At 37.9% G+C, this 24,536-nt stretch overlaps 3 protein-coding genes across 11 annotated transcripts in view; 2 read left to right on the top strand and 1 right to left on the bottom strand.

The window, feature by feature from the left end:
* The window catches only part of LAMA4 (laminin subunit alpha 4), a 96,741-nt gene extending 92,055 nt beyond the window's left edge, over nt 1-4,686 (top strand). For all 4 annotated transcript variants that reach the window (XM_079328497.1, XM_079328496.1, XM_079328495.1 and 1 more), the window contains exons 37-38: nt 307-426; nt 1,868-4,686. In XM_079328497.1, the coding sequence (XP_079184623.1) occupies nt 307-426; nt 1,868-2,013 (266 nt within the window). In that variant the 3' untranslated portion in view covers nt 2,014-4,686. The remainder of the gene's footprint in view (nt 1-306; nt 427-1,867) is intronic.
* A 3,290-nt stretch (nt 4,687-7,976) lies between these two features.
* On the top strand, nt 7,977-22,301 carry TUBE1 (tubulin epsilon 1). 6 transcript variants are annotated; one of them, XM_079328535.1, is made up of 12 exons: nt 7,977-8,093; nt 8,167-8,240; nt 9,952-10,004; nt 12,100-12,157; nt 12,707-12,822; nt 13,850-13,971; nt 15,274-15,461; nt 16,274-16,449; nt 17,230-17,370; nt 18,878-19,018; nt 19,897-20,071; nt 21,129-22,301. In XM_079328535.1, the coding sequence occupies exons 1-12, from the start codon at nt 8,069-8,071 to the stop codon at nt 21,285-21,287; spliced, it is 1,428 nt and encodes a 475-aa protein (XP_079184661.1). In that variant the 5' UTR covers nt 7,977-8,068; the 3' UTR covers nt 21,288-22,301. The 6 variants fall into 6 exon arrangements, with proteins under 6 accessions (XP_079184661.1, XP_079184662.1, XP_079184660.1 ...); XM_079328536.1 differs by having other exon boundaries at nt 8,026-8,093; nt 12,103-12,157; nt 21,129-21,423; XM_079328534.1 differs by having other exon boundaries at nt 8,026-8,093; nt 12,103-12,175; nt 21,129-21,423.
* Nucleotides 22,302-22,894: 593 nt separating this feature from the next.
* CCN6 (cellular communication network factor 6) overlaps nt 22,895-24,536 on the bottom strand; it is a gene marked incomplete at its 5' end in the record, with an annotated part of 39,919 nt that continues 38,277 nt past the window's right edge. The window contains 2 exons of the mRNA XM_079298919.1: nt 22,895-23,183; nt 23,587-23,780. Coding sequence (XP_079155045.1) covers nt 22,902-23,183; nt 23,587-23,780 — 476 coding nt within the window. The 3' untranslated portion in view covers nt 22,895-22,901. The remainder of the gene's footprint in view (nt 23,184-23,586; nt 23,781-24,536) is intronic.

Genomic DNA, 24,536 nt, shown 5'->3' with positions numbered 1-24,536 from the left:
TAATACATTCCTGGTTGGAACTGATTGGGCAAACAGCTTTTTTAAGCCACAAGACATTGTATGCTCATAACCTGGAGCCTAAACTCTGCCACCAGTGATCAAGGGCCCCACTCAAAAGCACCCTTGCTCCCACTGTACCTTCATCAACCCTGCTCTGTGCCAGAATCCACCCACAAATCGTCACTGATGGCTCATGCCCAATCTAGCAAACACTAAATCAACTACTCACAACAAACAGATAACTCCTGTCTGTCATAGAAAACTCATGTGCCATTTCTTGCTGATGCCTGCTTCTTCTCCTTTTAGTTATTAGAGATGCAAATGTGGTGCAGCTGGATGTAGACTCTGAAGTCAACCATGTGGTGGGGCCGCTGAATCCAAAGGCAATTGACCACAGGGAGCCAGTGTTCATTGGAGGTGTACCAGGTATGTTTCTGGTATCTTTGTGGTACATTGTTCTTAGATTTCAACCCTGTTTCCAGAGAAAGCATAAAGACTGAGTTTTCATTTCAAAAAAGAACAATATATGTGAAAAACCTGGCAAAATTCAAAGGCTCGAGCTGATCAGAAATGTTCTGCCTCAAGTTCTCAGAGAAAAAGATGTGCTGCCTCATTGAAATTAAAACATTCACAGCTGCTGGAGGGTAACGTATGGATTCAGAAGAAAAGTCAGCCAACTACAAACAGAATTTGTTTTTTTTTTCTATTTTACCTTCCCATGTGGGCTTACTGTTTTTCTAAGAAGTGATTTATTTATGGGATCGGAAACTCGCTGTCACTGTAACTGGAGTCCCAGGGTTTAGCTGCTGGTAGGCTTCTTTCCTCTTCTTCAAGCAATTACATCTTTGAACACAAGACAAAACATGGAATTTCTTATAATGACTAGGGGTTTCTATTAGACAGATTTCTGCTCCTGTGTTTTTGTGACTCACAGACCATCTGTGTGGCATGGGCCAAGATGACTACATTTTCTTCCCTTATTCAACAGTCAGAGCTACTCTGTTGGGGTTCATATACAAACTGTAATCAACATTACGTGATTCAAATTTTAAGTCAATTCCAGCACATTTCTCATTGAAAACATGCAGCATTATTTCTCTGAGCCTTGCATGTCAATCATTAACAGCTCTAACTACAAAATTCATTAGAATGCTTATCTTGGATTAGTGGCTTGAGTGCATCATGTTCACATGCATCCCACACTACCAGGAGGTAAAATGAGCCTAAAGGGAATAATAAAATCTATGCACAGATGCCTGCTCACTCTTTAAATCCAAACTGGAATTTTATTAGGACAAAACTCTTCCCAGAGAGGTAATATAAAGGGGTAATTGCAAATGCTGTTCTGCTTCATAATAGAGCCTTCTATTTCTACATTAATTATAGAATACTAAAGCAATGCCATACATTGGCTCTATAATGCTGTTATCAGCCTGGCACAGGAAACTCTTACACAGAACTTCAGAACAACAAACAAGACATAATACTAAATAATGCCATGCAGATCCAGCAAACTGGATGCAAACTAACAAATCAGACACAGAGGACAATACAAGTGATGTTAAATTACAAAAGCAGACACTGGGACTCATCTACTCTCTTACTTAAAGGAAAATGTAGTTGCCATAAAATGTAAAATTGTGTCTCTATTGATAATATAGTATCAAGAGCTTTACATAACTGTAGATAACTAACCATGCTTTAATGGCCTGTAGGACACTGGCAGTAGGACAAATGCTTTAAAAGAAGATTCAGAGGACCTGTACTTAGCAGCAAAGTTAAAAGACTATGCCACCAAACTGATGATTTTGCCCATCACGAGCTCTAAATTTTTATTTATTTCATTTTTTAAATCTCTTTCTTCCAGAGTCTCTGCTAACATCAAGCCTGACTACACGCAATTCCTTCATTGGCTGTATTCGTAACTTCATGATTGATGAAAAGCCAGTGAGTTTCAGTAAAGCAGCTTTGGTTAGTGGTGCTGTAAGCATTAATACCTGTCCAGCAGCCTGAGAGGGCACTGCATCCTTTCTGAAAAGTTCCTTAGAGCACAGAAAGAAAAACAGAACAAAAGAAACGGTGTCCAGCAAGACAAGAAGAATGAAAATATGATAGCTACATCTACAGAAAGCAGGAAGTGGGGGGAGGTCACTTCTAATATTTACACGCAAACAAAAATCACTGAAGAATAAAAGCTGTTGCTTCTGCACTTCTCTTAATATACCACAAGAGTGAGCTTTACCATTTCTTATAGTGTATGTGTGGCCAGTCTGTTACATGAAAATATGAGATTATAAAATAAATTTAAATTATATTAAATATGTTACTTTCAAAATAGATCCTCTACATAATTTCATTCCATATCTTAGTCACCCTTTTCTCCCACAGAAAAATATCTGCTAATGCACATTAAAGAATAAAACTAGATAACAGTTTTACATCACAGATACAGTTCAATGATCTTACTGTATATTTTAAATTTTCCATTCAACTCATTTATATATTCCTCAAATAAAATGGGTGGAAGAGAGTATACTAATTATGTAAGCTTACAATGAAAAATTAAAATTTTTATTCCACTTCTAGAATTCATGGATATGTTCTAATACAATAGGAAGAGAGAATGTATATCTTTTAAAACAGATGCTTTATACATATGCTCATTTACCTAAACCAGGTAATTTTAGAGTAATGCTTGCCTTAGAGACAATTCCAAATTTCAAGATATTTCTCTGAATTTTTAAATGTACTCACATACAAACACAGCACTAAATTCACAGTCTCATTGTGATCTCATTTGCACTAGTGTTATACAAATATGAAGCGTAGAAAGCAGAATCACAGTCACAGTTTCAGGTGACTCCCTTATCACACAAAACCATCACTTCCCCATGAGACTTCTGCAGGACTTCAGTTTACAGCAGTAATCCTCAAACAAGGAATGTGCTCCTTTGGAAGATATGCTACAGCAGAGGAACCAAGAGTGAAACAGGAAGATATAAACAGAAAGCAAAGGGCTGCAAACCTGAGCTATGTTATGACCACAGAAGGTAGATGGAAGTTAATGCTAGGTTTCAACACATAGTAGGCTTGCACACCAAATAGACACAAGTCACTTCCAAAACTTAGTCCCTTCAGACATCACCTACAAGGAATCAAAGCCATTTAGCTTTAATTTCTTTAAAGAAAAAAGTAATGTTACAGAAAGTTTCATGGTTGCTGTGCAAATTTTGTTGGAACCAACTCAAAACATGACCAGCTGCAAAGCAGAAAACTATGAAAAGCAAAAATAAAGGACAACACCCTAGAGACTAAAAATCAATAAGGATTCTTCTGGAAAGCACAGAAATAAAAACTGGAATCCAAAGATCTTGAAAGCATGGACAGATGGAAGAACCATTAGAATAAGATACATATGTAAGCACTAATCAGCAGCTTCCCTACTACTCTCAGTAGGGTGGAAAAAGGGTTTTGACATATTGCAACAGACTTGGCTTACTCTGGATAAAGAACTGAAACCTATGGATACACAGGAACTCTCCAGCAGCTGGGATCCCATCACAGACTCTCCACTTGTGTCTGGAGTCCAGTGTTGGGTGGTAAGTGACCACAGTGTGGCTCCAGTAGCCACTGCCTCTCTTTTCACCAGCCTTGCCAGCTCTGCTCATACTTTCAGTCCCAGTCCTGTTCTACTTGCCTTCTCCTGAACACATCCCCCTTTCTCTTCCCTGAAGCTCTCAGGCAATATGCTCCAAGGACTGATTTCCAACTCTAAGCTTACAGATGCCCCCTTCACACAGGAGTGATATTTAGACCCTTCTTTTCATCATTCCAAAGCCCACTGTTCATACCTGAGAAGCAAGCAGTAAGAGTATCCCTCTGCAGTCTCTCTGGATCAGACATGGATCCCTAAATCCAGCTGCCTTCAAATGCCATCTTTGTCTCAGGCACCAAAATCAGTATGCTTGCTCAGCTTTTTCCTGCTCCCAGCTAGTAGCCAGAAATGGAACAGAAATTTAGGGCTTTTGCTTTGGGATTTTTTTTTTTTTTTTATTGCTTTTGAAGGCAAATGTCCTCAGATCAGTGAGCTGGGTTCCCAGTGGTTACAGAGGCCATGGATGGTGTCAGAGCAGCACAGCTGAGAGCAGGGGTAAAAAAGGAAGTCTCTTTCCTCCCAGTGCCAGTGAGTTGTTAGATTGGCTCAAAAAAGCTCATGACACCACAACCTGATCTAAGCTTCTTCAGGCCCTGGTCTCCAGGACCCTATTGCTGGAGAGAAAAGAACAGCAGATTCCCTGCTTAGATAGGTTGGTTACAAGGATTACTGAAATTCCTTTGGAGTTGCCTGCAGCTGTTCAGCAGAGATAGCCAGGAATAGCAAATGCTTGTGCCATCTAAGAGCATCAGAGTTTAGTGAATGCTGGTATTAAGTGGAGCATTGTATGTTAACTGGTGCACACATACTCAGAATGCTTTTCTGTCTCACACCTACTTCAAACCAAAGCACATTTTCTCATATCCACATCTGTGAATAAACAATATTTCTCTTAGTCATATTTGCTGCAATGTGATTTGGTTTCATTCTGTGGATTTACATTTAAGAATGACTTTTCTGATTTAATCAGTTCTTTGCATACTTTATATATGGAAAACTAAAAATACACTAAAACAGTATGTGAATAAAAACCTATTAAAATTCAGAAACTGTACTATTCAATTTATTTCTCTTTACTATATCATCAGCTAATCAAACACAAACACTATTTTGGAGGATGTCTTCCTCAATTTTCCCTTCTAGTCTTCAGTGGGGTGGGTTTTCTCTCTGCAGAACAGGGTGTCCAAAAACACTATAAACAGAGGATACTTGCAGATTCAGGAGAGAGCAGAAAATAATGCAAATTTCCCTGCCCCAAACACCCACATAGACCTTAAAATTACCATTTCATATGCATCAAAGAAAGCCAGTATGTGATGCATTGTATTGCACATACCTCTGCACTCATTTCAAGGCTGCTGGTGTTTAAGAGAAGGCAATTGCCTAAGCAGAAATCTTCCCAGAATTCAATTTGTCTTCTGTATCTATCTTAAAAATTATACTCCAAAGTACAAGACCCTTCATCTACAAAGATTTGGGAAAAAACTTCAAGTTCTGAGCTACATTGTCAGATTTCTCCATTTCCATTTTTAACACGAATATAACCATCTAAATTCTGCAGAAAGCCTAAAAAGATGAGCACTGACCCTAAGGAGATTATAACTTTTCTCTGCCACCTTCAGGGTTTTAATAAGTGTTGTTATAGCCATTATCTAAATCAGGGCTGCATCTACCCTGTTATTGCATCCCAATATATTCTGAAGTTGGACATTTGCATGACTATGTAAGAAAGAAACCAATTTCAAGATCAAATGTTCAGGAAACCGATTCAAAATAGAGGATTTAAATGAGATCTCAGTCCCCCCTATCTCTTACATCTCAAGATGTGTAAAGAACACTCTTCTCAAGAATCCAGAATATGAACAACAGCCTGACCAGAAAAACAAAAGATCAAGTGTTACAAGCCTGACAGTATGTTCCCAAAATACAACAATTCTGAATTTTAAAAAATACAAACCTCAAACAAACAAAAACACAGGAAAAAAAATAAAATTACAACCAATAGACTTTCATATGTGAACTAAGACCTGATATAAATCAAAGGATAACATTAGTTGAAACTCCAGTGTATTCTCCCTACGGCAGCACGCAGCCTAAACAGTCAAATGACTGTTATTAAAAAGATGCTGAAAGCATAGCACACATATTTAACTTGTGATGTACTTTTGGCTCTTGTTACAGCATGGGATTTAAAGGTTATTCACAGATTCACTGTGGTTCATAGCAATTCATTTCCACTAAATAACGTAGTAAGCTATTCATACAATTATTCAGTTTGAGTTCTAAAGCCGTGGAACACAATTCCTGTATAATACATCAGCAAAATACTACAGAAAATTAAGTGTAAGAAACACATATTACCATAAGCCTGTTGATTAAATGATTAACATAGACAAAAGTGTTTCCAAGAGGACCTGTATTGATTCATGCATTTTATACTATACTATACACAAAGTCAAGTGTCTGCGTATTTCTTTCACCAAGTTGAGCTGACTGTTCCATTAAATATCTGAGCATATGCATCAAGCCAAACTGACTACTACACATCAACTTCCTGCCCTCCTTTGGCAGCTAAAAAATATCCCCACATGAACATGAATCTCAGTTGCATCTACAATTCACAGTGTTTCTGAGTTCAGAGAGATTAATCACCTTACATCTGCCTTCACAGACCACTTAAAGAACACTGCAAGCCAGAACTCAGAGTGTCTTGCTGTAATGTATTCAATAGAGTGAATCTCACTAAGCTGAATCTTCATGGGACATACAACACAAAAACTGACAACTAACATAAAAAACAAGTAGAAAGTGGAGCTCATTACACAAGAAGAAAGAAAGATACAATAATATTAAGATATTCTGTAGAATTTAAATTAAGCATTAGGATGCTTGTAAGCAATGCTGTACTGCTTTTAACCTTAATTAAGGCTGAGAAGACATGTGAAGAAAAGACTTTAAGGACATGACAGGCAAGAAGTATAGAAGCAGTTTGGACCTAATAGCAAGAACAAAGCACAGCCTGCAAATTTGGACCACTTAAAAAAAACCACAGGGAATAAAATTAAGTTACAGATTACCAGAGAGAAATTACTACCTACTTTCCTGATTAATGTTCATGTAGTTTTACACTGGTGATTAGTTTATAGAAAATATATGTTTGAGGCAGCATTGCTCTAGTCATGCTAAATATGCCTAGAACACGAAAGCCATTGGTCCTTTTCACACATTTCATACATGACATTTGAGTAAGCATGAGCCACAGTGCTTTCTCTGAAGAACAACATGATTTCAATTAAGTTTTACAAAATTAGTCTGTGTATCTATTTATTGTACATAATGCATTCTTATATTGTATTGTACAATATTTTATTTGCTGCAATATATACATAATTGCAATACATAGATAATCTTTCCAGGAAAGTGTTTTTTTTTTAAATAGTCATTTGTTATAACTTTATTTTCCTGTAGATCGACAATTAATCTCTACAGCATACCAGGTCATATCTAGGAACAAATAAAGGATTACAAAAAATTATTTAACTAATTTTTTTTTGTGCACCAGCATTACAAGTAATCTATTTGGAGAAAGAGTATTTCATTGGAAGGTTTTAGCCATAAAACCTAATGGACTGGGTTGCATGGAAATGCTTTTTCCCTCCCGCAGGAAGCAGAAATGCCATCTGTGTCACAAGACAGCTTTCTGCAAGCTTTGCATGTCCCACATTCTTTACTGTTTTAGTCCTGGACTTGGCAGTGCAGGAATAGCAGTTGGATTTGATGGTCTTGAAGGTCTTTTTCCACCTGAACGATTCAGGGGTTTTGCAGCTGAGCTGTACTGAGGAGCAGTCTTGCCATGCTAAACAACAGCATCTCTACAGCCTCGGTTTTTCACCGCGCACAATATGAAACCCAGCTTAATGTGCAAGCCTGGTGCCAGGGTGCATCACAGCTTTTCCAAATGGCCGTTTCTTCGTTTAATTTTTAGTTTGTATTTTCATACCGTTTCGCACATTTCACACCATCTCCCTGAATTATGTATTTGGGGAAAATAAAACGCTTCTTTATCGCACCATTTTTAGCCATAAAGGGTAATGAACTGTAGCGTATGGAAATACTTCTGTTCTCCCGTACAGAGACTTTATTTTAGATCTTTGTCAGGCCTCCTGTATCTGGGCCTCAGCCGAGATCCCGCAGCCGCTCCCAGGTCCCCCTCAGACTCACAGTGTCTGAAAACCTCCCCAACCCCCGCGCCGTCCCCCCCCCCCCCGCTCCCTAATGGCACGTCCCACTCGCGGCGGGCAGGCGGCGAGCGCCCGCAGCCGAGGCAGCGGTTGGGACGTTCCACCGCAGGAACTCGGGGGGCGCGGCTTCCGGGCGCCGACTTCGAACCGGGAGCGCGCCGCGGGTTCTGCCATGACGCAGTCGGTGGTGGTGCAGGGTAAGGGGGTCGTGGCGCCCACGCCTCCCGCCGCCCCCTCCCCGTGCCTCAGCCGTGTCTCTCCCCTTTGCAGTGGGACAGTGCGGGAACCAGGTGGGATGCCGTTTCTGGGACCTGGCGCTGCGGGAGCACGCCGCCGTCAACAAGGTAAGGGCGGCGCTGCCCGCGGACCGGGCCAGCCGCCCTCGCTGCCTTCCGCCGCTGTGTTTGTTTGGTTAAACTAACTCCCTTCACTGCGAGCACAACCATCCCCAGCTTCGTGTGGCGTTTTACTAATCATGGAAACAAAACGTAAGGTTAAGTGTGAGAGACTTTGTTAAATCAGAGGGTGGCCAGTCACCAACCGTGTGAAGTTTAACGGGGATTCGCGCATCCTGTACCTGGGGTAGCCAGACTGGGGAATGATACCCTGGAAAGCAATGCCACGGAAAGGAACCTGGGGATCCTGGTGGATGGCAAGTGGAACATGAGCCAGCAGTGCCCTGGCAAACAGGAGGGCCAGTGCTGTCCTGGGGTGCATCAAACACATCACAGCCAGGCAAGGGAGGGGATTGTCCTGCTCTACTCTGCACTGGGGCAGCCTCACCTCGACTGCTGGGGGCAGTTTTGGGTGCCACAGGACAAAAAACCCACAATGAGCTGTTAGAGAATGTCCAGAGAAGGGCCTTGAGGATGGTGAAGGGTCTTGAGGTGAAGCCGTATGAGGAGCAGGCTGAGGTCTGTTCATCCTGGAGAGGAAAAGGCTGTGGGTCTCGTTTGCATGTTCTCATAAGGGAAAGAGGAGGGACAGACACTGATCTCTTTTCTGTCGTGACCAGTGACAGGAGCCGAAGGAATGGCCTGAAGTTGTGTTAGGGAACATTTAAGTTATGTATTAGAAAAAAGTTCTTCACCCAGAGGATGGTTGGGCACTGGAGCAGACTCCCCAGCACCAAGCCTGTCAGAGCTCAAGAAGCATTTGGACAACACTCTCAGGCACATGGTGTGACTCTTGGGCTGTCCTTCAAAGGGCTAAGAGTTGGACTTTGTGTTCCTTCAGGACCCCTTCCAACTCAGGATATTTTGCGATTACTAATTCTGGTCAGCTTTCTCCAGCATTTGCACCCTGACAAGCTCAGTGTGTGTGTCTCCCTACAGCCAGGAATTAGCAGGCCTGAGGCAGTTAACAACATGCTGTTGTTAGTGCTGGTACTTTGCCACTGGCAGTAGAGCAAAAGAGGACACCCCCAAACCCCACCATTGTTTTCCATGTTAGCTCATGCCATGACTTGCTGTACAGTTTTACTGACCAAAATGAGGAGGGTGTAGGATTGTGCTGAGTACCCTGAAGAAAAATACACTTTTCTTGCTGTGACTCTAAAGCACTTAAGATATTTAAACTTGTCAGATCTCTTTAGCTTTATGTTGGGGTAAGTAATTTCCATGCTATCCCTTGGCAGGGGGTTCAATAATCAGTGTGATTGTGCTGTCCTTTCTGCAGGACTCCATGGACATTGGTATCACAGACATGGAACTCATGATGAACTGAGAGGTGTATCAGTGATGAACTAAGTCAGCTGAAGAGCAGCTCTTCAGTTTCGTAATTGCATTGGGATCTTCAGTAAACTACTACAGTTGCTTAAAAATTAATTTCCTAGTTACATTCTCCTCTTAGTTTTTAATAACAAGCTGATGTTTCAGGTAAATGTTCTTTTTAGAGCTGACTAGAACTAGCTGGATTCAATAGAGATGTTCATTTGGTTTCAAGTGGTGAAGTTTGACAGGTGTCCTTCAGAGGTCTCTTCCAACTTGAACTATTCCATGAAATATCACTGAATTTTTTTGACATTACACATCATTTTGTGTTGTTTCCTTTTAGAAAGGAATGTATGATGAAGCCTTAAGCAGTTTCTTTAGGAACGTAGATACAAGGTAAGTTTTTTCAAGCAATTAATGAGTTTACATGGTAGATCAGCACATGTAGTGTCTTCTTTTAGCCTAAGTTATAGTTTTCTTTAAGTCATATTTGGCTTGTGCTAGAAAATGATTTTGCTTTTTTGTATTCTCCTTATCTTTGCATTTTCATTTTATCTATATGTACTTCAGTAATTAAATATGTTGAAAGTGTATGGGTTTGTTTTCCTTTCGTTTTGTACCAAATGTGGACAGTTAGGATCTGATAGCTTTTGCCACTGCAGATAACAATCAGATTGTGTGCCCTCTGAATACCAACTGAGAAGTACTTCTTGAAGAGTTGTAAGAGGAATTGTATATAAGATAGTCAGAAAAAACTGACAATTTTTGAAGTCTTAATTATCTGGCACTTTTATTACCCAGAGTAGTGTCTATAATTGTCTTTTACAAGTTAAGCAGTGCATACCTTAAAACTATTCAGTTGTCTCTTATCTATCCAGTTACAAAAATCCTTGTTATTTGCAAGAAGAAAATGTGTACTTGGGATAGCCTCTTACATTTTAATTAATAAAAAGCATTTGACCAACCTCTGTTTACTTCCATTATATGAAAAGGTTGCAGTATAGCAATGTGATTTTTAACAGCAGCACTGAAATGCAAATTGCTTTGTCTCAAATTTTACTTCTTTGAAAGAACATTGCAAATGTATTGAAGTTTATTATTGTCATTCTATGTGGATATTTCTGAGAATACTTTTTCGTTTTTTTTAAATCAAGAAAATTTGATCATAAAAAATGCCTGTTTCTGTATGTGCCAGATGAAACCAACAAATTTGTAATTGATGGGTTGGCTGCAAAAAACACCTGTTTTCTCTCTGAGCAGCCTGGTGTAGTGAAAGGTGTTCCTGCCCATGGCAGGGTGGTTGGAACTGGATGATCTTTAAGCTCCTTTCCAACCCAAGTCATCCCCTGATCCTAGGAATGTTGGGAATTTTTTTTAGCAATTGAATCCAAGTGATTGAAGATGTGATCTGACATGAAAGACCACAAAGCCAACAGTAAGAAAAGGAAATGTTACCTTGGGGTTGATTTTATTTGCTCTTTGAATTTTGTTAGTCCCTGAAGAGAAATTCTGTAGGTGGCGGGTATTGTTTAGGCTAGAGGAATCACATGAATATTGGAGGCTGCTGTGAGCTGCTCACCTAATGCTCACCTAGAGACCATCTTTGAGTGAGAAGTTGGAAAAATCTTGGGTAATGCAGTGCAGCCCTGCACTCTTTTCCCCTTGTTCCTGATGGGACTCAGTAGGCTCAGAACATAGGTGCTGTAGTGAATTTTAGATGAAGTTTTGTGAGTGTAGTGGTGGTTGAATGTAGAATGGTCTAAGACATACTTTAAGTGTAGGCTTGGCCAGCTCCCAGATTAGGTAATAATGGAAGAAAAGATCAGTCTTCCAGTATCCCTGCCTTTCTCTTTTTTTCCCTTGTGCTGAATATAGTTTGACCAGACCATAGGATCTCATCATTTGAGTGGAAAAAAATTTGTAACGTATTTTATCGTCTGCTACTTGGCTGTGTACAACCAGTCCTGGGAAAGAAGGAAGATTTAGCTCTGTCAGCCCAGCAGGATTTCTGAACTGGCAAATCATAATAAGCAGAATAAATCAAGCACAGCACTGTGCTGGTGCAGCTACAGAGCTTTCACACCTTGAGCACAAGTGTTGTCCTACCCCCACCAAACAGCTCATGGGGAGCTTTTCCCATTGTTTGATGAGGACAGGCTTATGATGTGCTGATAAAAGATAATCCTTTCCAGGTTTGGCAATGCTTGTAGAATGCTGCAAAGCAGAGGCTGTATCTGAGAATAAACTTTTATGCTTATCTTTCAGCTTCTTGAAGTAATGTTTAGGATAATTCTGATTGAGATCATGTCCTGTAATTGTATTACTTTCAGGAATTATAAGGTCTTAGCAGCAATGTTCAGGGTGTTTCTGTTTGTTTCTGTATTGTCATAGTCCTCAAAACACAAAATATAAGAGATAAAATATTATAGTGTATATTTTATGCTACAAATCTGATCTTAGATTTTTCTGTTACTATTTTTTTTTTTTTCAGAAGTGGTGATAATGGTCCTGATATTTACAAAGGAAAAATCTGCTCTTTAAAAGCACGAGTAAGGCAATCTATAAAGGTCACACTTTTCCCATTGAATATTTATGTCCAACTGTGTGGGAATTCTCATGAAGTTCTTAAAATTGCATACAGGTTTTAATACTGCTTTGAATAGTAAAATTTATAATGTTAACTTTTATAAATGTAGTAATACAGTTAGCTGCCAGTCTTGGTGAGTAATTTATATTGGAATTTTAATAAAATTATTACAGATATTAACTAAGGGTTGGATTTCTTTGAGCCACTTAATTTAGAAGCAAGGAAACGTAAAAATGTTTTAGTTTTTTTATTCCTAAGTAGTGAGGCAAAACATTACAGAATTTTAACAAAATTTCATCATCTGAAATGCAGTCCTATCAAACAACTTGCAGCAAATCAGCTAAGGTGTATCTAGTTGATCTCTTAGTTAGCAACTGGGGGGAGAAATTTGTCTGGAGCAGAGTAGAAACAGAATTCCTTTTGTATTGTAGATAATTTCATATTTCTTTGTGTGATTATTTCAAGGGTGGTTTGTTTATTGACTGAATTTAAATTCTTTCCATTCTCAAAGGCACTGTTGATTGACATGGAGGAGGGTGTGGTAAATGAAATTCTACAGGGACCATTGAGGGATGTGTTTGATAGCAAGCAGCTTATCACAGATGTTTCTGGTTCAGGAAACAACTGGTGAGAACCTCTTTAGAACACATTTCTTAGCAGCTAATTAGATGGCATTTGAAAGGGGAAATGATAACCAACCGTTGCTTTCTGTGTCATTCTGCACCTGGAGAGCTGCAGCATTTTACTAGGAAACTTGGAATCACTGTTGCCTGGAGGAGGGCTTTGAAAAGGCTCTTACAGAAGAATAATTCTGCTGATATATCATTTTGTCTCTTTTTTTCCCTCCTTTTTTGATTTTCTTTACAAAAGAACGCGCTTTTTATTTTTGTTTCTTTGGCACTCAGCTGCTTTCATTGCTTAGTCAAAGCTGTAATCTAGTTTGAGACTGTGCAGCTACTGTGGAAATGAGATATATGAACAAATGCACTTCTGATTTCTAAGCACCACAGAGTCTGGCTTTGTGCATATAAACTACATTACCAAACGAGAAATTCAGAAAAGGATTGATTAACATCATGAATTCCAAATTTTTACAGAGAACTTAAGGTGCTCTAATACTATTCAGTGCACTACAGACTGGAAAGCATATCACCAGCAAATGTACCAAAAGAGAGTTCAATATGGGGAGTAAAACAACTTTACCATTTACCAACTTTACCATCTAGCAGACAAGTGTGTTGAAAATGAGCTGTTTGGGCATTTTTTTGTTACTACTAGCAACTGACTTGCAAAGTACTCACTGAAAAGATGATCTGTACACTTATTGCATAAGGTTATCTTTATTGTTGAGGACTATGTAGCTTTCATTTCATTGCTATAATTGGATCATACAGTGGGGAAGTTCATTTCCTTTTTCAGAATAAGTGCATACTCCAAACTTGTGAACTTAGAGCTGTTTGCATCCTCCAAGTTAAAACCATGTCCTGACTCCCATGTAGTCCCATGTAGTCACAACTTAGAAACTCTCCCAGGTGAGGCATTGCATCCAGCTGTGGACTCTGAACTCTAAAATGTCACATAGAAGGAGTTAAAATTAAAAACTTAAAGTTTGATTTTTGTTGGGGGAGTTTTAAAGTACTTTTCATACCCTTAGGGCTGTAGGTCATAAGATATACGGCTGTCAGTACCGGGAAAACATAGTGGAAAAGCTGAGAAAAACTGCTGAACATTGTGACTGTCTACAGTGTTTCTTTATAATTCATTCCATGGGAGGTGGTAAGTAATCTTTTTATGGAGAGTATGGCTGCAGTAGCCACAGATGGAAAAAAAAAAGAAAATACATGTATCTTGAAAAGAAAATCAATATAATAATCTGCATCACTCAGAATGCAGACTTAAAAAATTAGCATAGTACAATTAAGTGGACCTGTAATTATTTATCAGTTGCTTTATTAGAGCACTGAGGAGCTCTAATGTGCTACCCAGAACAAAAATGCAGCTAAAATTGTAAAGATGAGGCAGTGAGTAGATCAAGACAGGTACCAAGGACAAACACTGAGGTATTACTGATCAGAAGGGTCAGTGACCTCTGAACATTGACAGCATTGTCATAATTAAGTTTGTTTTAGTTGTGGAGAATGAGTTTTCTAAAAGGCTTTGAAGGAGACTTCTAATGTTGTGTAACTTTAGAAAAACTTTGGTTTTCTGTTTTCCTTCCACATAATTCTCTTGAATCTGATCTAGTTCCTTTGTTAATAAGCCAGAAAGGGAGAATCCTTTGCAGTGACAATTTTGTCATTATTGCATTGCCATTAATCCTTCCTACCCCAGAAACCAGAGAGTAGCATGTATTATAATTGTCCGTGATGTGGAAAAGACACGGAAAATAGCTGTAAATGTGAAGCAAGGATTTTGTCAAGGGCCTTTTTTGTGGCCATTTGCTTAATTTCAGAGACCCTGCAGGTACTGTTTCTGTTATTGTGAAAACTGCTGTCTTGTTCTTAGATTAAATTGTCTGCCACTTAGCTGAATATTCAGAAAAACACCACAGTTCAGTTCTCTGTTTTGAACTCAAGGCTTGGTGCTTAGTGCTAATAAGGAAAAAAGCCTGTGTGCTGCGGGGAAGGGACAGTTCTTTTTTTTACTAAAGAATGAGAAAATTTCATTTAAAAAACCCTAAAAGGATAGTAGTATTGTTTAGGGCAGTTCAATACTTTAAAGCAAATGTTGTATTTCATAGTTCAAATTAAAGAATTGAATATAAAAGGTAGAAATACTAGGTCAGAAAAATGTTTGTGGAGTAGTAGGACTTTATGGTTTGCAGAAATTTTTAAGAATGTATACTTCATCCTGACTGACATACTGTGGGAAATAATTTTATTGCTTAATTATTTTCCTCTCTGGGAAAAACCTTCCTGCCTTAATTACATTGGAGTAGCCTCTACTGTCAGCCAAATGCTTCAGAAAATATTCATTAACATATATAATTGAAAAGTTGTATGTCTCCTACATGAGTCTTAGAGCCTAAGATAATGTGGGGAACCTGTCTTCTCTCATTCTGTCTTCATTCATAATTAGGGACAGGATCTGGTCTTGGAACTTTTGTACTAAATTTGCTTGAGGAGGAATTCCCAGAAGTATATAGATTTGTTACTTCAGTTTATCCCTCTGGTGAAGATGATGTTATAACTTCTCCATATAACAGTGTTCTGGCTATGAAGGAACTTAATGAACATGCAGACTGTGTACTACCAATAGAGAATGAAGTAAGAAATAATATTTTATTTCTGTAATTTTTTTTTTTATTATGTGGAAGTGTCTCTTCCTTTTCAGTACTGATTTGCTTACCAAATCTCCAAAAGCATAATTTCACTTTTTAAAGTAATAATTGAACTTCTAAGTCATTTGAAAGCTTTTGAAATCAATGTGGGTATCACTAAGAAGTTGATCTGCTCCTTGAAAGTAAGAGAGAGTGAATTTCTTCATGTCTATTTCAAGGTAAACAGTGAAAAGCTTGTATTTACTGAGATAGTGTCTTCTATTCTTTTACCAATCAATTTGTGCATAGCATTAGTAGGGTCCTGCAAAGGCTTCTGACCTCTGCAGATTCCAACAAACTTAACTGTTGATTAGTGATATGGGAATCATGGATATACCTGACCTTGCAAAGTGCTAGACTCATTTGAATCTAGCTTCACTGACTGTCTTGCTATTTGCTTATGAAAAAAGCAAGAGAAAGTGAAATTTAGTTAGGACTATATTTTTTGCTTCACAGGTGTTATCTTCTAAAACTACATTTTAAATTTTCATGAGGATTTTGAATAGTTGAATAAAATTTGAACCTCTGAGCCAAGCTGTGTATATATTTGTGATATGTAAGGCACAGATTTCTAGCAGCACTTCAGTCAGCTGGAATTGCTCAAAAGTTGGACTTAGATATATCAAAGGTATAATCTTTAAGTTAACAGCACAATGTCTGAGCTTTCAAGATTATTAGAAAGGAAAAAGTGTGTTACTGAATTTCAAAGTTCTGTACAAAAGACTACTGTGCTTTTTTTTCCCCCCCTCTCTCTCAAAGTCTCTGTTTGAGATAGTTAATAAAATTCATCAGATGATCAATTCTGGAAAGTTAGGATCAACTGTGAAGCAAAACAGCTTGGTAACATCAAGTGCAAGCAGTGCAAAAACACTACAAGCAAAGCCATTTGATGCAATGAATAACATCGTAGCTAACTTGCTGCTGAACCTGACAAGGTAAAGTAACCGGTTATTCCTCTGTAACAAAGTAGCATTGCTGGAGGCGATGTGTGCTGTAAATATGCTGGCCTGCATCAACTTAAGTAATATTAATTGGTTTTCATTCTATATGACTCTTCTCTTTTTAACAATTTGTTACTAAATGCTAAAGTATTTGGAAGTGTTCAGATTGTAGTGGTGTTGCTTTAGACATGATAGTCTTAAAACTGAAGTAAGTTTATAGGCAGAAAGATATTGTCTTCCACTGGTACCTAATGGAGCCCCCTTTCTAGGCCAGTTGCATTATTTTATAAATATTGTCAGATCATTTTTGCTCCTAAACTGTCTATTGCTGCAAGAAATATACTTCTAGAGTATTGGCCTGTTTTTCTTTTAAACAGCTTGTCAGGAATACTAAGTCACATGTGTTTTATTGTAGCCTGTTTAATAAAAGTGGTATTAATTAACTGGTATTAACCAGCTGGTATTAATTAACCAGTATTAAGTAGTATTGAATGTTATTAATGTTAATGAATCAGTGCTATAGACTACAATTGGGAAACAAGAAGTCATTTTTGATAACTTGCTGTTCTTTAGTGGGAAGTATTAATAAATAAGACATAGCATTGTGACTGCCAAATGTGAAAGTTAATTATATTTGAACGCTTGCTTGAATGCTGTATTGTTTTACAGGTTTATTCTACAGAACAGCTGAAAAATACATTTTATGGAAGTTTATTTTAGAGAAGTGATTTACTTAGTTTGTAGCAGTTTCATAACAGTTTGTCAATTTTTCAGCTCTGCTAGATTTGAAGGTTCCCTAAACATGGATCTTAATGAAATCAGCATGAATTTAGTTCCATTTCCTCGACTTCATTATTTGGTTTCAAGCTTGACTCCTCTGTATACACTGGCAGATGTTAATGTTCCTTCTAGAAGGTAAGAAAAAGTACTATTGGGGTTTCAAATCTAAAACTTTATTTCTGATTTTTCCATAGTTTTCATTTTAAAGTTCCATTTTGTAGCAAAACTTAGAGTGGAAGTTCTAAAACTTGTATGTCTGCCACATTTGCAAATTCGTCCTGCTGTTTTATGGAACATCTGTTGTCCCTTTCCTCTGTAATTATTGAGCCAGTAAAATTGACATCCTTTTAATCTCTGCTAGAAGTGTTTCTGTTGGGAAAATGTATTACTTAGAAACCACAGCACAAGTTCTTTTGAGTAACAGTTTGCACTTGACTGACAAAATACTCTAAAGACAAACAAGGGATTAACTAGGCTCTTTGGGGAAATAAAGGCATCTTACTTCAGTCTGGAGATGCAGTGAACACAGTGAACCTATTTAGCATCTTATTGTAATGATGAGCTGTGTCAAATTTTGTGAGATATTTATCCCTCTGACACAGCAGAAAAGTTACCAGTTAAAGTAGATTTTGCTGGGTGTGGTGGATTATGTACAATCACCAAGAGGCCCACATAGTGATAGAGACAGCTAAGGGTAAGTGATGGAAGTATGCAAAGTGGAGAAGAGGGCAGGACAGCACTTATTTTCCAATAGCAAGTTGTGGCAGTCAGATCTGTTGAAAACATACTTTGAGGAGACAGTACAGGGGTGGGGGGAAAGCAGCAGACTCTGAGGAGATGTCAAAGATATTTCAGAATGAAGTGGGAACAGAAATATTTTTGTCTCCTTTATTTTTTTGTAATAGGCAGATTGTGGCAGAGGTGATATAAGAAAAAATAAATAGAGATTATAAATCTCTATTTTTGGAACAAATTTGAAGAGTAGCTTAGATATTGTGGGTCCACAGAACACCATCTTTGGTATCCCACAGTGCAGTGAAGTGTGGTTAAGGAAGTGAAGAGAGAAGGAATATCATCTGCAGTGTCATCTTTTAAAGCAGTCATGTGTGATAAAATTAGAATAAGTAGACTAGACAAGTATGTATAGCCTGTCTTTTCCTAGATCATTTATCAAAATTAATACAGTTCTGTGACTCATTGATCCTTTTAAATAATGAAGTGTAGCAGGCAGATAATCAGTTCTGTAAGGGTCAGCAGCACTTTGATATTCCTTGTCAGATCCTTCCCTGTAAGACTGTCCACTCAAATTGCCACATAACCAGAACCCCAAGTAGTTAAATCCTTTTACATAAGTTTAAGACTTTGTCACCATTGGCCTCAAATTGCCTTTATGAAGGCAACTTCTCTTGACTCAACAGTGGCTTGTAACTTGAGGGTGAGGAAAAACTGGATCCAGTGTGTTTTTAAAAACTTCTAATGCAAACATGTACATATAAAGGCTTGAGTCTTTCCCATTATTTATAGTCCTGGGTTAAATGTACCTTTTAAAATTTTATTAACTTTTAAACCCTAAAGGTGGGCATTCTGAAGAATTTTGTGTCCTTCTTTAGTAAGAGAAGATAACTGTATTCTTTTTACCCAGGCTGGATCAGATGTTCTCAGATGCTTTTAGCAGAGATCATCAACTAATTCAAGCAGATCCAAAGCACAGCCTCTACCTGGCCTGTGCACTTCTTGTTCGAGGAAACGTGCAGGTTTCAGACCTTCGCAGGAATATTGAAAGGTTTGTAATGCCACACAAGAGCAGTCATGGGATTTGTACAGAAGCTGATGGTTGTCCAGAACATTCCAGCTTTTTATTTGAACAGTTTCAGTACCAAATGAGTTTATTCCAGCCTCCTTCTCTTAATGTTAGAAGGGAAGAAGACAATTAATTTATGTGATGAGTGAAAATAAGTTGTATGGTTCCTGGATTTCCAAGTAAAGGGAAGTGCTACTCCTCTCTTTCTTCAATTTGCAAAAATAAAGCAAAGCCCGACCTTCCAGGGGTCTCCCAACCCTGGATGGTTGGAATAATGAGTTCTGTATTAGAAATTTGTTTCTGCTGAACAGAAGGCCCTTCTCTGTCCATAGTTACTTTCATGTAGGAAGAGAATCATCTTTATTTTAACAACTCTGTGTTGTTGGCACCCATTTTCTACCTTGAACACTACTGAGCTACATAAATGTAACAGGAAAGGCAGGTAAACAGAATTTATGGGCAGACAGGGGTTCATAGGGAGAATTTCTGGGAATCTAAGGTATTTTACTTATTTGAAAACTATAAGTAGACTGATTGCCCCCATACAGTATTAATCTGCCCCTTTACTAAATGTCAGAGTGCTTGCAATCCCTTTTATAGAAACAGGTACTTGTAACTTCACTTTTCAAATGCCAGTGCATTAAATTAAAAAAACACAATTCATGTTTGCAATTTAAATTTAACACAGAGACACAGTGGTTTAATCTGAATTATAAAATATTTTATTCACAGTGATAGTTATAACTGTCCTCCTTAATCCTGAGTGCTTAAATGTCAACCTTTTCAAGCAGTTGAAACTATTAGTAGTTAGCCTTTGTGCTCTTTATATTCCTTTAGATAACTACATTTTTGTATCTCAGGTTGAAACCTTCTCTGCACTTTGTCTCCTGGAATCAAGAGGGCTGGAAAACTGGTTTGTGTTCAGTACCTCCTGTGGGCCATTCCCATTCCCTTCTGGCATTAGCAAACAACACCTGTGTAAAACCAACTTTCATTGAACTCAAAGACAGATTTATGAAGCTCTACAAGAAAAAGGTGCAACTCCATTATTTTAACATCCATAGTCACTAATCATTAGCATCTTGCATTATTGAAACACAGATCTTAGTGTCATGAAGAGACTGTTTATAATTAACAGCCCAAGGATTGTATTTGTGTGAGCAGGTGGCTCAAAGCCACATCCAGCCTGCCCAAGAATACTTCCAGGGATTGAGCATCCACATCCATCTGGGAAACCTGTTCCAGTGCACAGTAAAGAACTTCTTCCTAGTATCTAACCTGAACCTTGGAGTCCACCAAGCTTTCTCTCACTTTGCTTCCTCAGCAGGACAGGAGAAAAGTACAGTGAGAAACCTGTGAGTCAAAATAAAGACAGGAAGAACACCCACCAGTTATTGTCATTGTAAACAGACTTGGCATTTGGAAAATTAATTTCATTTATTGCCAATAATAGCAGAATAGGATGGCAAGAAATAAAAAAAAATCTGAAAACACCTTCACTCCCACTCCACTGCCTTCTTCCCAGCCTCAGAATTCCACTTCTGTTCCTTCTTTGCTCATCTGAGTGTCTGCAGGGCTATTTCTCTCACATTTTCTTGAGTCTCCTCTCTCACAGCTCTTGTGCAGCATTTTTACCCCTCCATAAATATGTTGTCACAAAGACATTACCAGCATCACTCATGGGCTCAGCTCTGGCCAGTGCCTCATACTCCATACATACTCCATACATCAGTGGGCCATACTGGAGCTGGCTGGTTCTGTTCAGCTTGGGGGCAGCTCCTGTTATCTTCTCACAAAAGCCACCCTGCACTCTCCCTGCTTCCAGAATTCTGCCATGTAAACCCAATCCAACGGCTGGTCAGGTATACCCAAGAAAACAATATGAAAAGACAGGTGTTTAAGACAGCAGTAATAGACTGTGATTCACTAGGGGATTGTTACCAAAGTTGCCAAGTGTTTAAACAAGGGATATCATGGTAGAAGTCTCTAAGTGCTGCTTCAACTGTGCTCTTCAGTACAGGCTAAATGGTATTTACTGAGCCAAAGCAATCAAATACCAAGAAAAGGATAACACTTTTTTTTATTCTCTTAGGCTCACCTTCACCATTATCTGCAAATAGATGGGATGGAGCAAAGCTGTTTTTCAGAAGCTATATCCTCTTTGTCTGACCTAATAGAAGAGTACAATGAACTGGATGCTACAAAAGGTGGGCCTAGAATAGATCCTTCAAGACTGAAGATAGCTGTTTAAAGAAGGAAGAACTGTTTTTAAAAACAACAGCAACAAAAAAGCACTTTCCCTAAGCATCCAGACACTTCAGTTTACCAGAATGACTTGCAGCATGCCTGACTATTTTAATTCCAAAGTGGGACCAGCACAACAGCTTCCTTACAGCTTTCCTGTAAGAAAGATTTGAAGGCACCTAGTTGTGGCTAGTAGCAGTGAGGACAGTAATCCTAATTGTGGAGTAAATTGACACACCATATGCTGTGAAGAAAAGGAGGAGAATTTGTATATAGCAGCCAAAAATGTAATTCTTTTCTCAGTCCTTCAACTTACTATCTTTAGTAAACTAAAGGTAGATTCTTGCTTCAGAGAAGGATCACTGTTGCTAGATTTAGTTTTTAACAAGCAGCTATGAAGAGACTAAAAGCCCATGCAATCTTTTCAAAGATAAAAGCAAGTCTGTAATGAAACTTTCTTACACTTTGCAGTAGACATTTCAGAATGCTCTAAACTATGTTCCTCATTTTAGCATTTCTGCTTCTATTTTGTATTTAGCTATATTAGAGCATTCTCAATTGATACCAAAATTGGCAGTAACAGAAAATTCAAAAAAATAAATTTTGTTTCAACTATTATACTTGGAATATTAATTAATGATTCATATTAATGAATTTTGAGTTGCACTTGATAATGAGATAATACACAATGCCTTTGAGCGAATCATGCACTTACAATGAATTTGTAATGACCATTTGGAGAAAAACACTTCAAACCTTGAAAGAATGAAGGTAAAATAGATGTTTTAATATTTATAATTATCAGGGTAAGCAGCTTTTTATATTACAGTAAGAACTTTTACAGAATAGAATGTACAGCTATTTGTAGTTGCTTGCCAGTGAACTGTTACAGATCAGAATGGATGGTTACAATGATTTCTTGAAATTTGAAGTCCTTCTAGCACAGTTGGAGTGAATATGTAAGTAAGCACAATTTTGAATGTATAAGCCCAGAAGTATTCAATAAAGTTTTGTGATAACATTTGTTGACAGCATTTTTTAAGAAAATATTCTAAAAAGAGCAAATTTCTTATGTCTTGAATCTGTTGTCTGCAGTTGCCCACTTATTTGTTCCTTTGCACACCCAGTATTTATATCCATCTGTTGGAAAAAGCAGTCTGAGTTTAAAGTTGATGATTTCTGTTTCAAAACAGCATTCATGTGTTTTACTATTGCAGATGCATAGCAGAAAAGGTTAATTTAAGAATGAAGAATGATAGATGAAGTATTACAGGGCAATTTTTTTTCTTAATAGGTTAGAACATCTATTTGTCTTTGTGGACAAAATCTTGTTACAGTGTGGTATGAAGCTCTCTTGCTGTGCCTTTCGTGGTTACCAGAAGTTCTTGTTTGAGCACTGCTGTTGTTAGATACATTCTTGAGAATGATGTATCTCCCCATGTAAAAATAGTTCCATTTAAAAAGATGCCCTCTGGCATTTTATAGGTGCTCTTTAATAAATGAGTGACTATTCACGTGTGTAGTTTCATGACAAATACTGCTGTGGCAAGGGGTTATGCTGACTCTTCAGGGTGTGAATGTTCTGTTGCCCTCTGTGTGTTACAGTCAGTGGTGTAATTTGTCATAGGAGTTTGAGTTGGGAAAACATATCTCCTGGAGCACTGCAAATCCTCTGGCACACACACGATGTTATCCACATCATCTTCCACTTGAAGAAGCCTTTGTTGGGGCACTCAAATTGTACGGTGATCATTCTGGACTTATTAGGAATGCAGCACCTCTTGTCCAAGCACACTCCACAGAAAGTTAGTTTGTATCTCTGAGTAGTTGAGCATCCTGAAAAAACTAGCTTCTCTGCTGTTGGAGGCTGGAAAGTTGATTGACATGTTTTTCCCTTTGGGATCTTTAATATTAAAACAAAGAAAAGCCTGAACGTTAAAAGCAGATCATGTAAGAAAAGGTTGCAACATTTACTTAGAAATATCTTGAAAGTTACTCAATTCTGAAAGCTGTCTGATTTTTCCTGTGTCAGTCAACAAATAGAAAATATTTTTGGAGTGACTGCACATCAGGACAGCATTAGCAGCACTTATATTTCAGGATGTTACATTCTTTTATTTGAAATTGGACATCTGTAGTTTGTTAGTGAAACATGAACATTGATGGTAGAAAATATAGAAGAGTTATTTTAAAGTCCATTAAAAAGTGAAGTAAATGTTTTATTAATACTTGCTAATACATCAATTTTTCCATTAGTTTCAATATTTTAATTTTCTATTAGGAATTAATTTTATACTAGAAAATACCTTTATTTTCTTCAGCATATTGGTCAGACAAGGCTGGATGAGGCATAATCTCTTTTCTTTTTTCATTTCACATTTTCTGTTGTCGTTGGTCACTCTGCTGGATATGCCTATGCCACAGGTCCTGGAACAGGGTGTCCAGGGAGTTGCCTGTATGAGGCACTTTTTCTTCAAAACTAGTGGTAAGCTTCTGTAAGCTAAGACAGCAATATTTTATTTATGCAGCCCCAAATGGATGAATTGAAAATACAAGGGTAAGAATTTGATTTCTGTTCATGAAGGTACTTCTGTAGTTAAACCTAAAAATGAGACATAAATAGCATTTATACAAAATTCAGCTGAGCTGCAGTTAAACTTTGCTGATACTGGATACTCAGATCCTAGCAAGGACTATGAAATTCCATGTGTTATATGACCTTCCAGTTTCATGTGATGTAAGTGTTGTGTGAAAAGAGTTAATTGTGGAATTTTTATGAAATGTTCAGATTTTTATTTTAGGCCAAGCATAGTTTGTAAAGGCTGCTGAGAACATTAATATTTGTGTCTTTGTAGATATTAATAAGACTTTAGGTTTTGGGTTGAGGAATAAAATTATCCAGTCACTTGTAGATACCACTAAAAAACCTGAGGGCTGGATTAGGTGGAGTATACTTTAAAAAGAAACAAAATTGCAGTGGAGAAGTTCTACAAAAAACTGTGTGTATAATCTGTGCATTTATGTAAGAGCATGGGCAGAATTACCTGGAATTACCAGAACTGCTGTCTACTTGGAAAGTAGGCAGCAATTTAAAGATCTGATTGAAGTAAGCAGTTTAAAAGCCTGTCACAGATCTGCAACAAATAAAAGGAAGTTAAATGGTTGTTTATATTTGGTACATTTTTTAAAGTATGACCTAGTTACACCTTTGTGAATCTGAATTAGGTAAATCAAATTGAAGTGGAAAGACAGAAAA

This window comes from Erithacus rubecula (genome assembly GCF_903797595.1).
Source record: "Erithacus rubecula genome assembly, chromosome: 2".
NCBI lineage: Eukaryota > Metazoa > Chordata > Aves > Passeriformes > Muscicapidae > Erithacus > Erithacus rubecula.
This window is presented reverse-complemented; position numbering and strand designations above follow the sequence as displayed.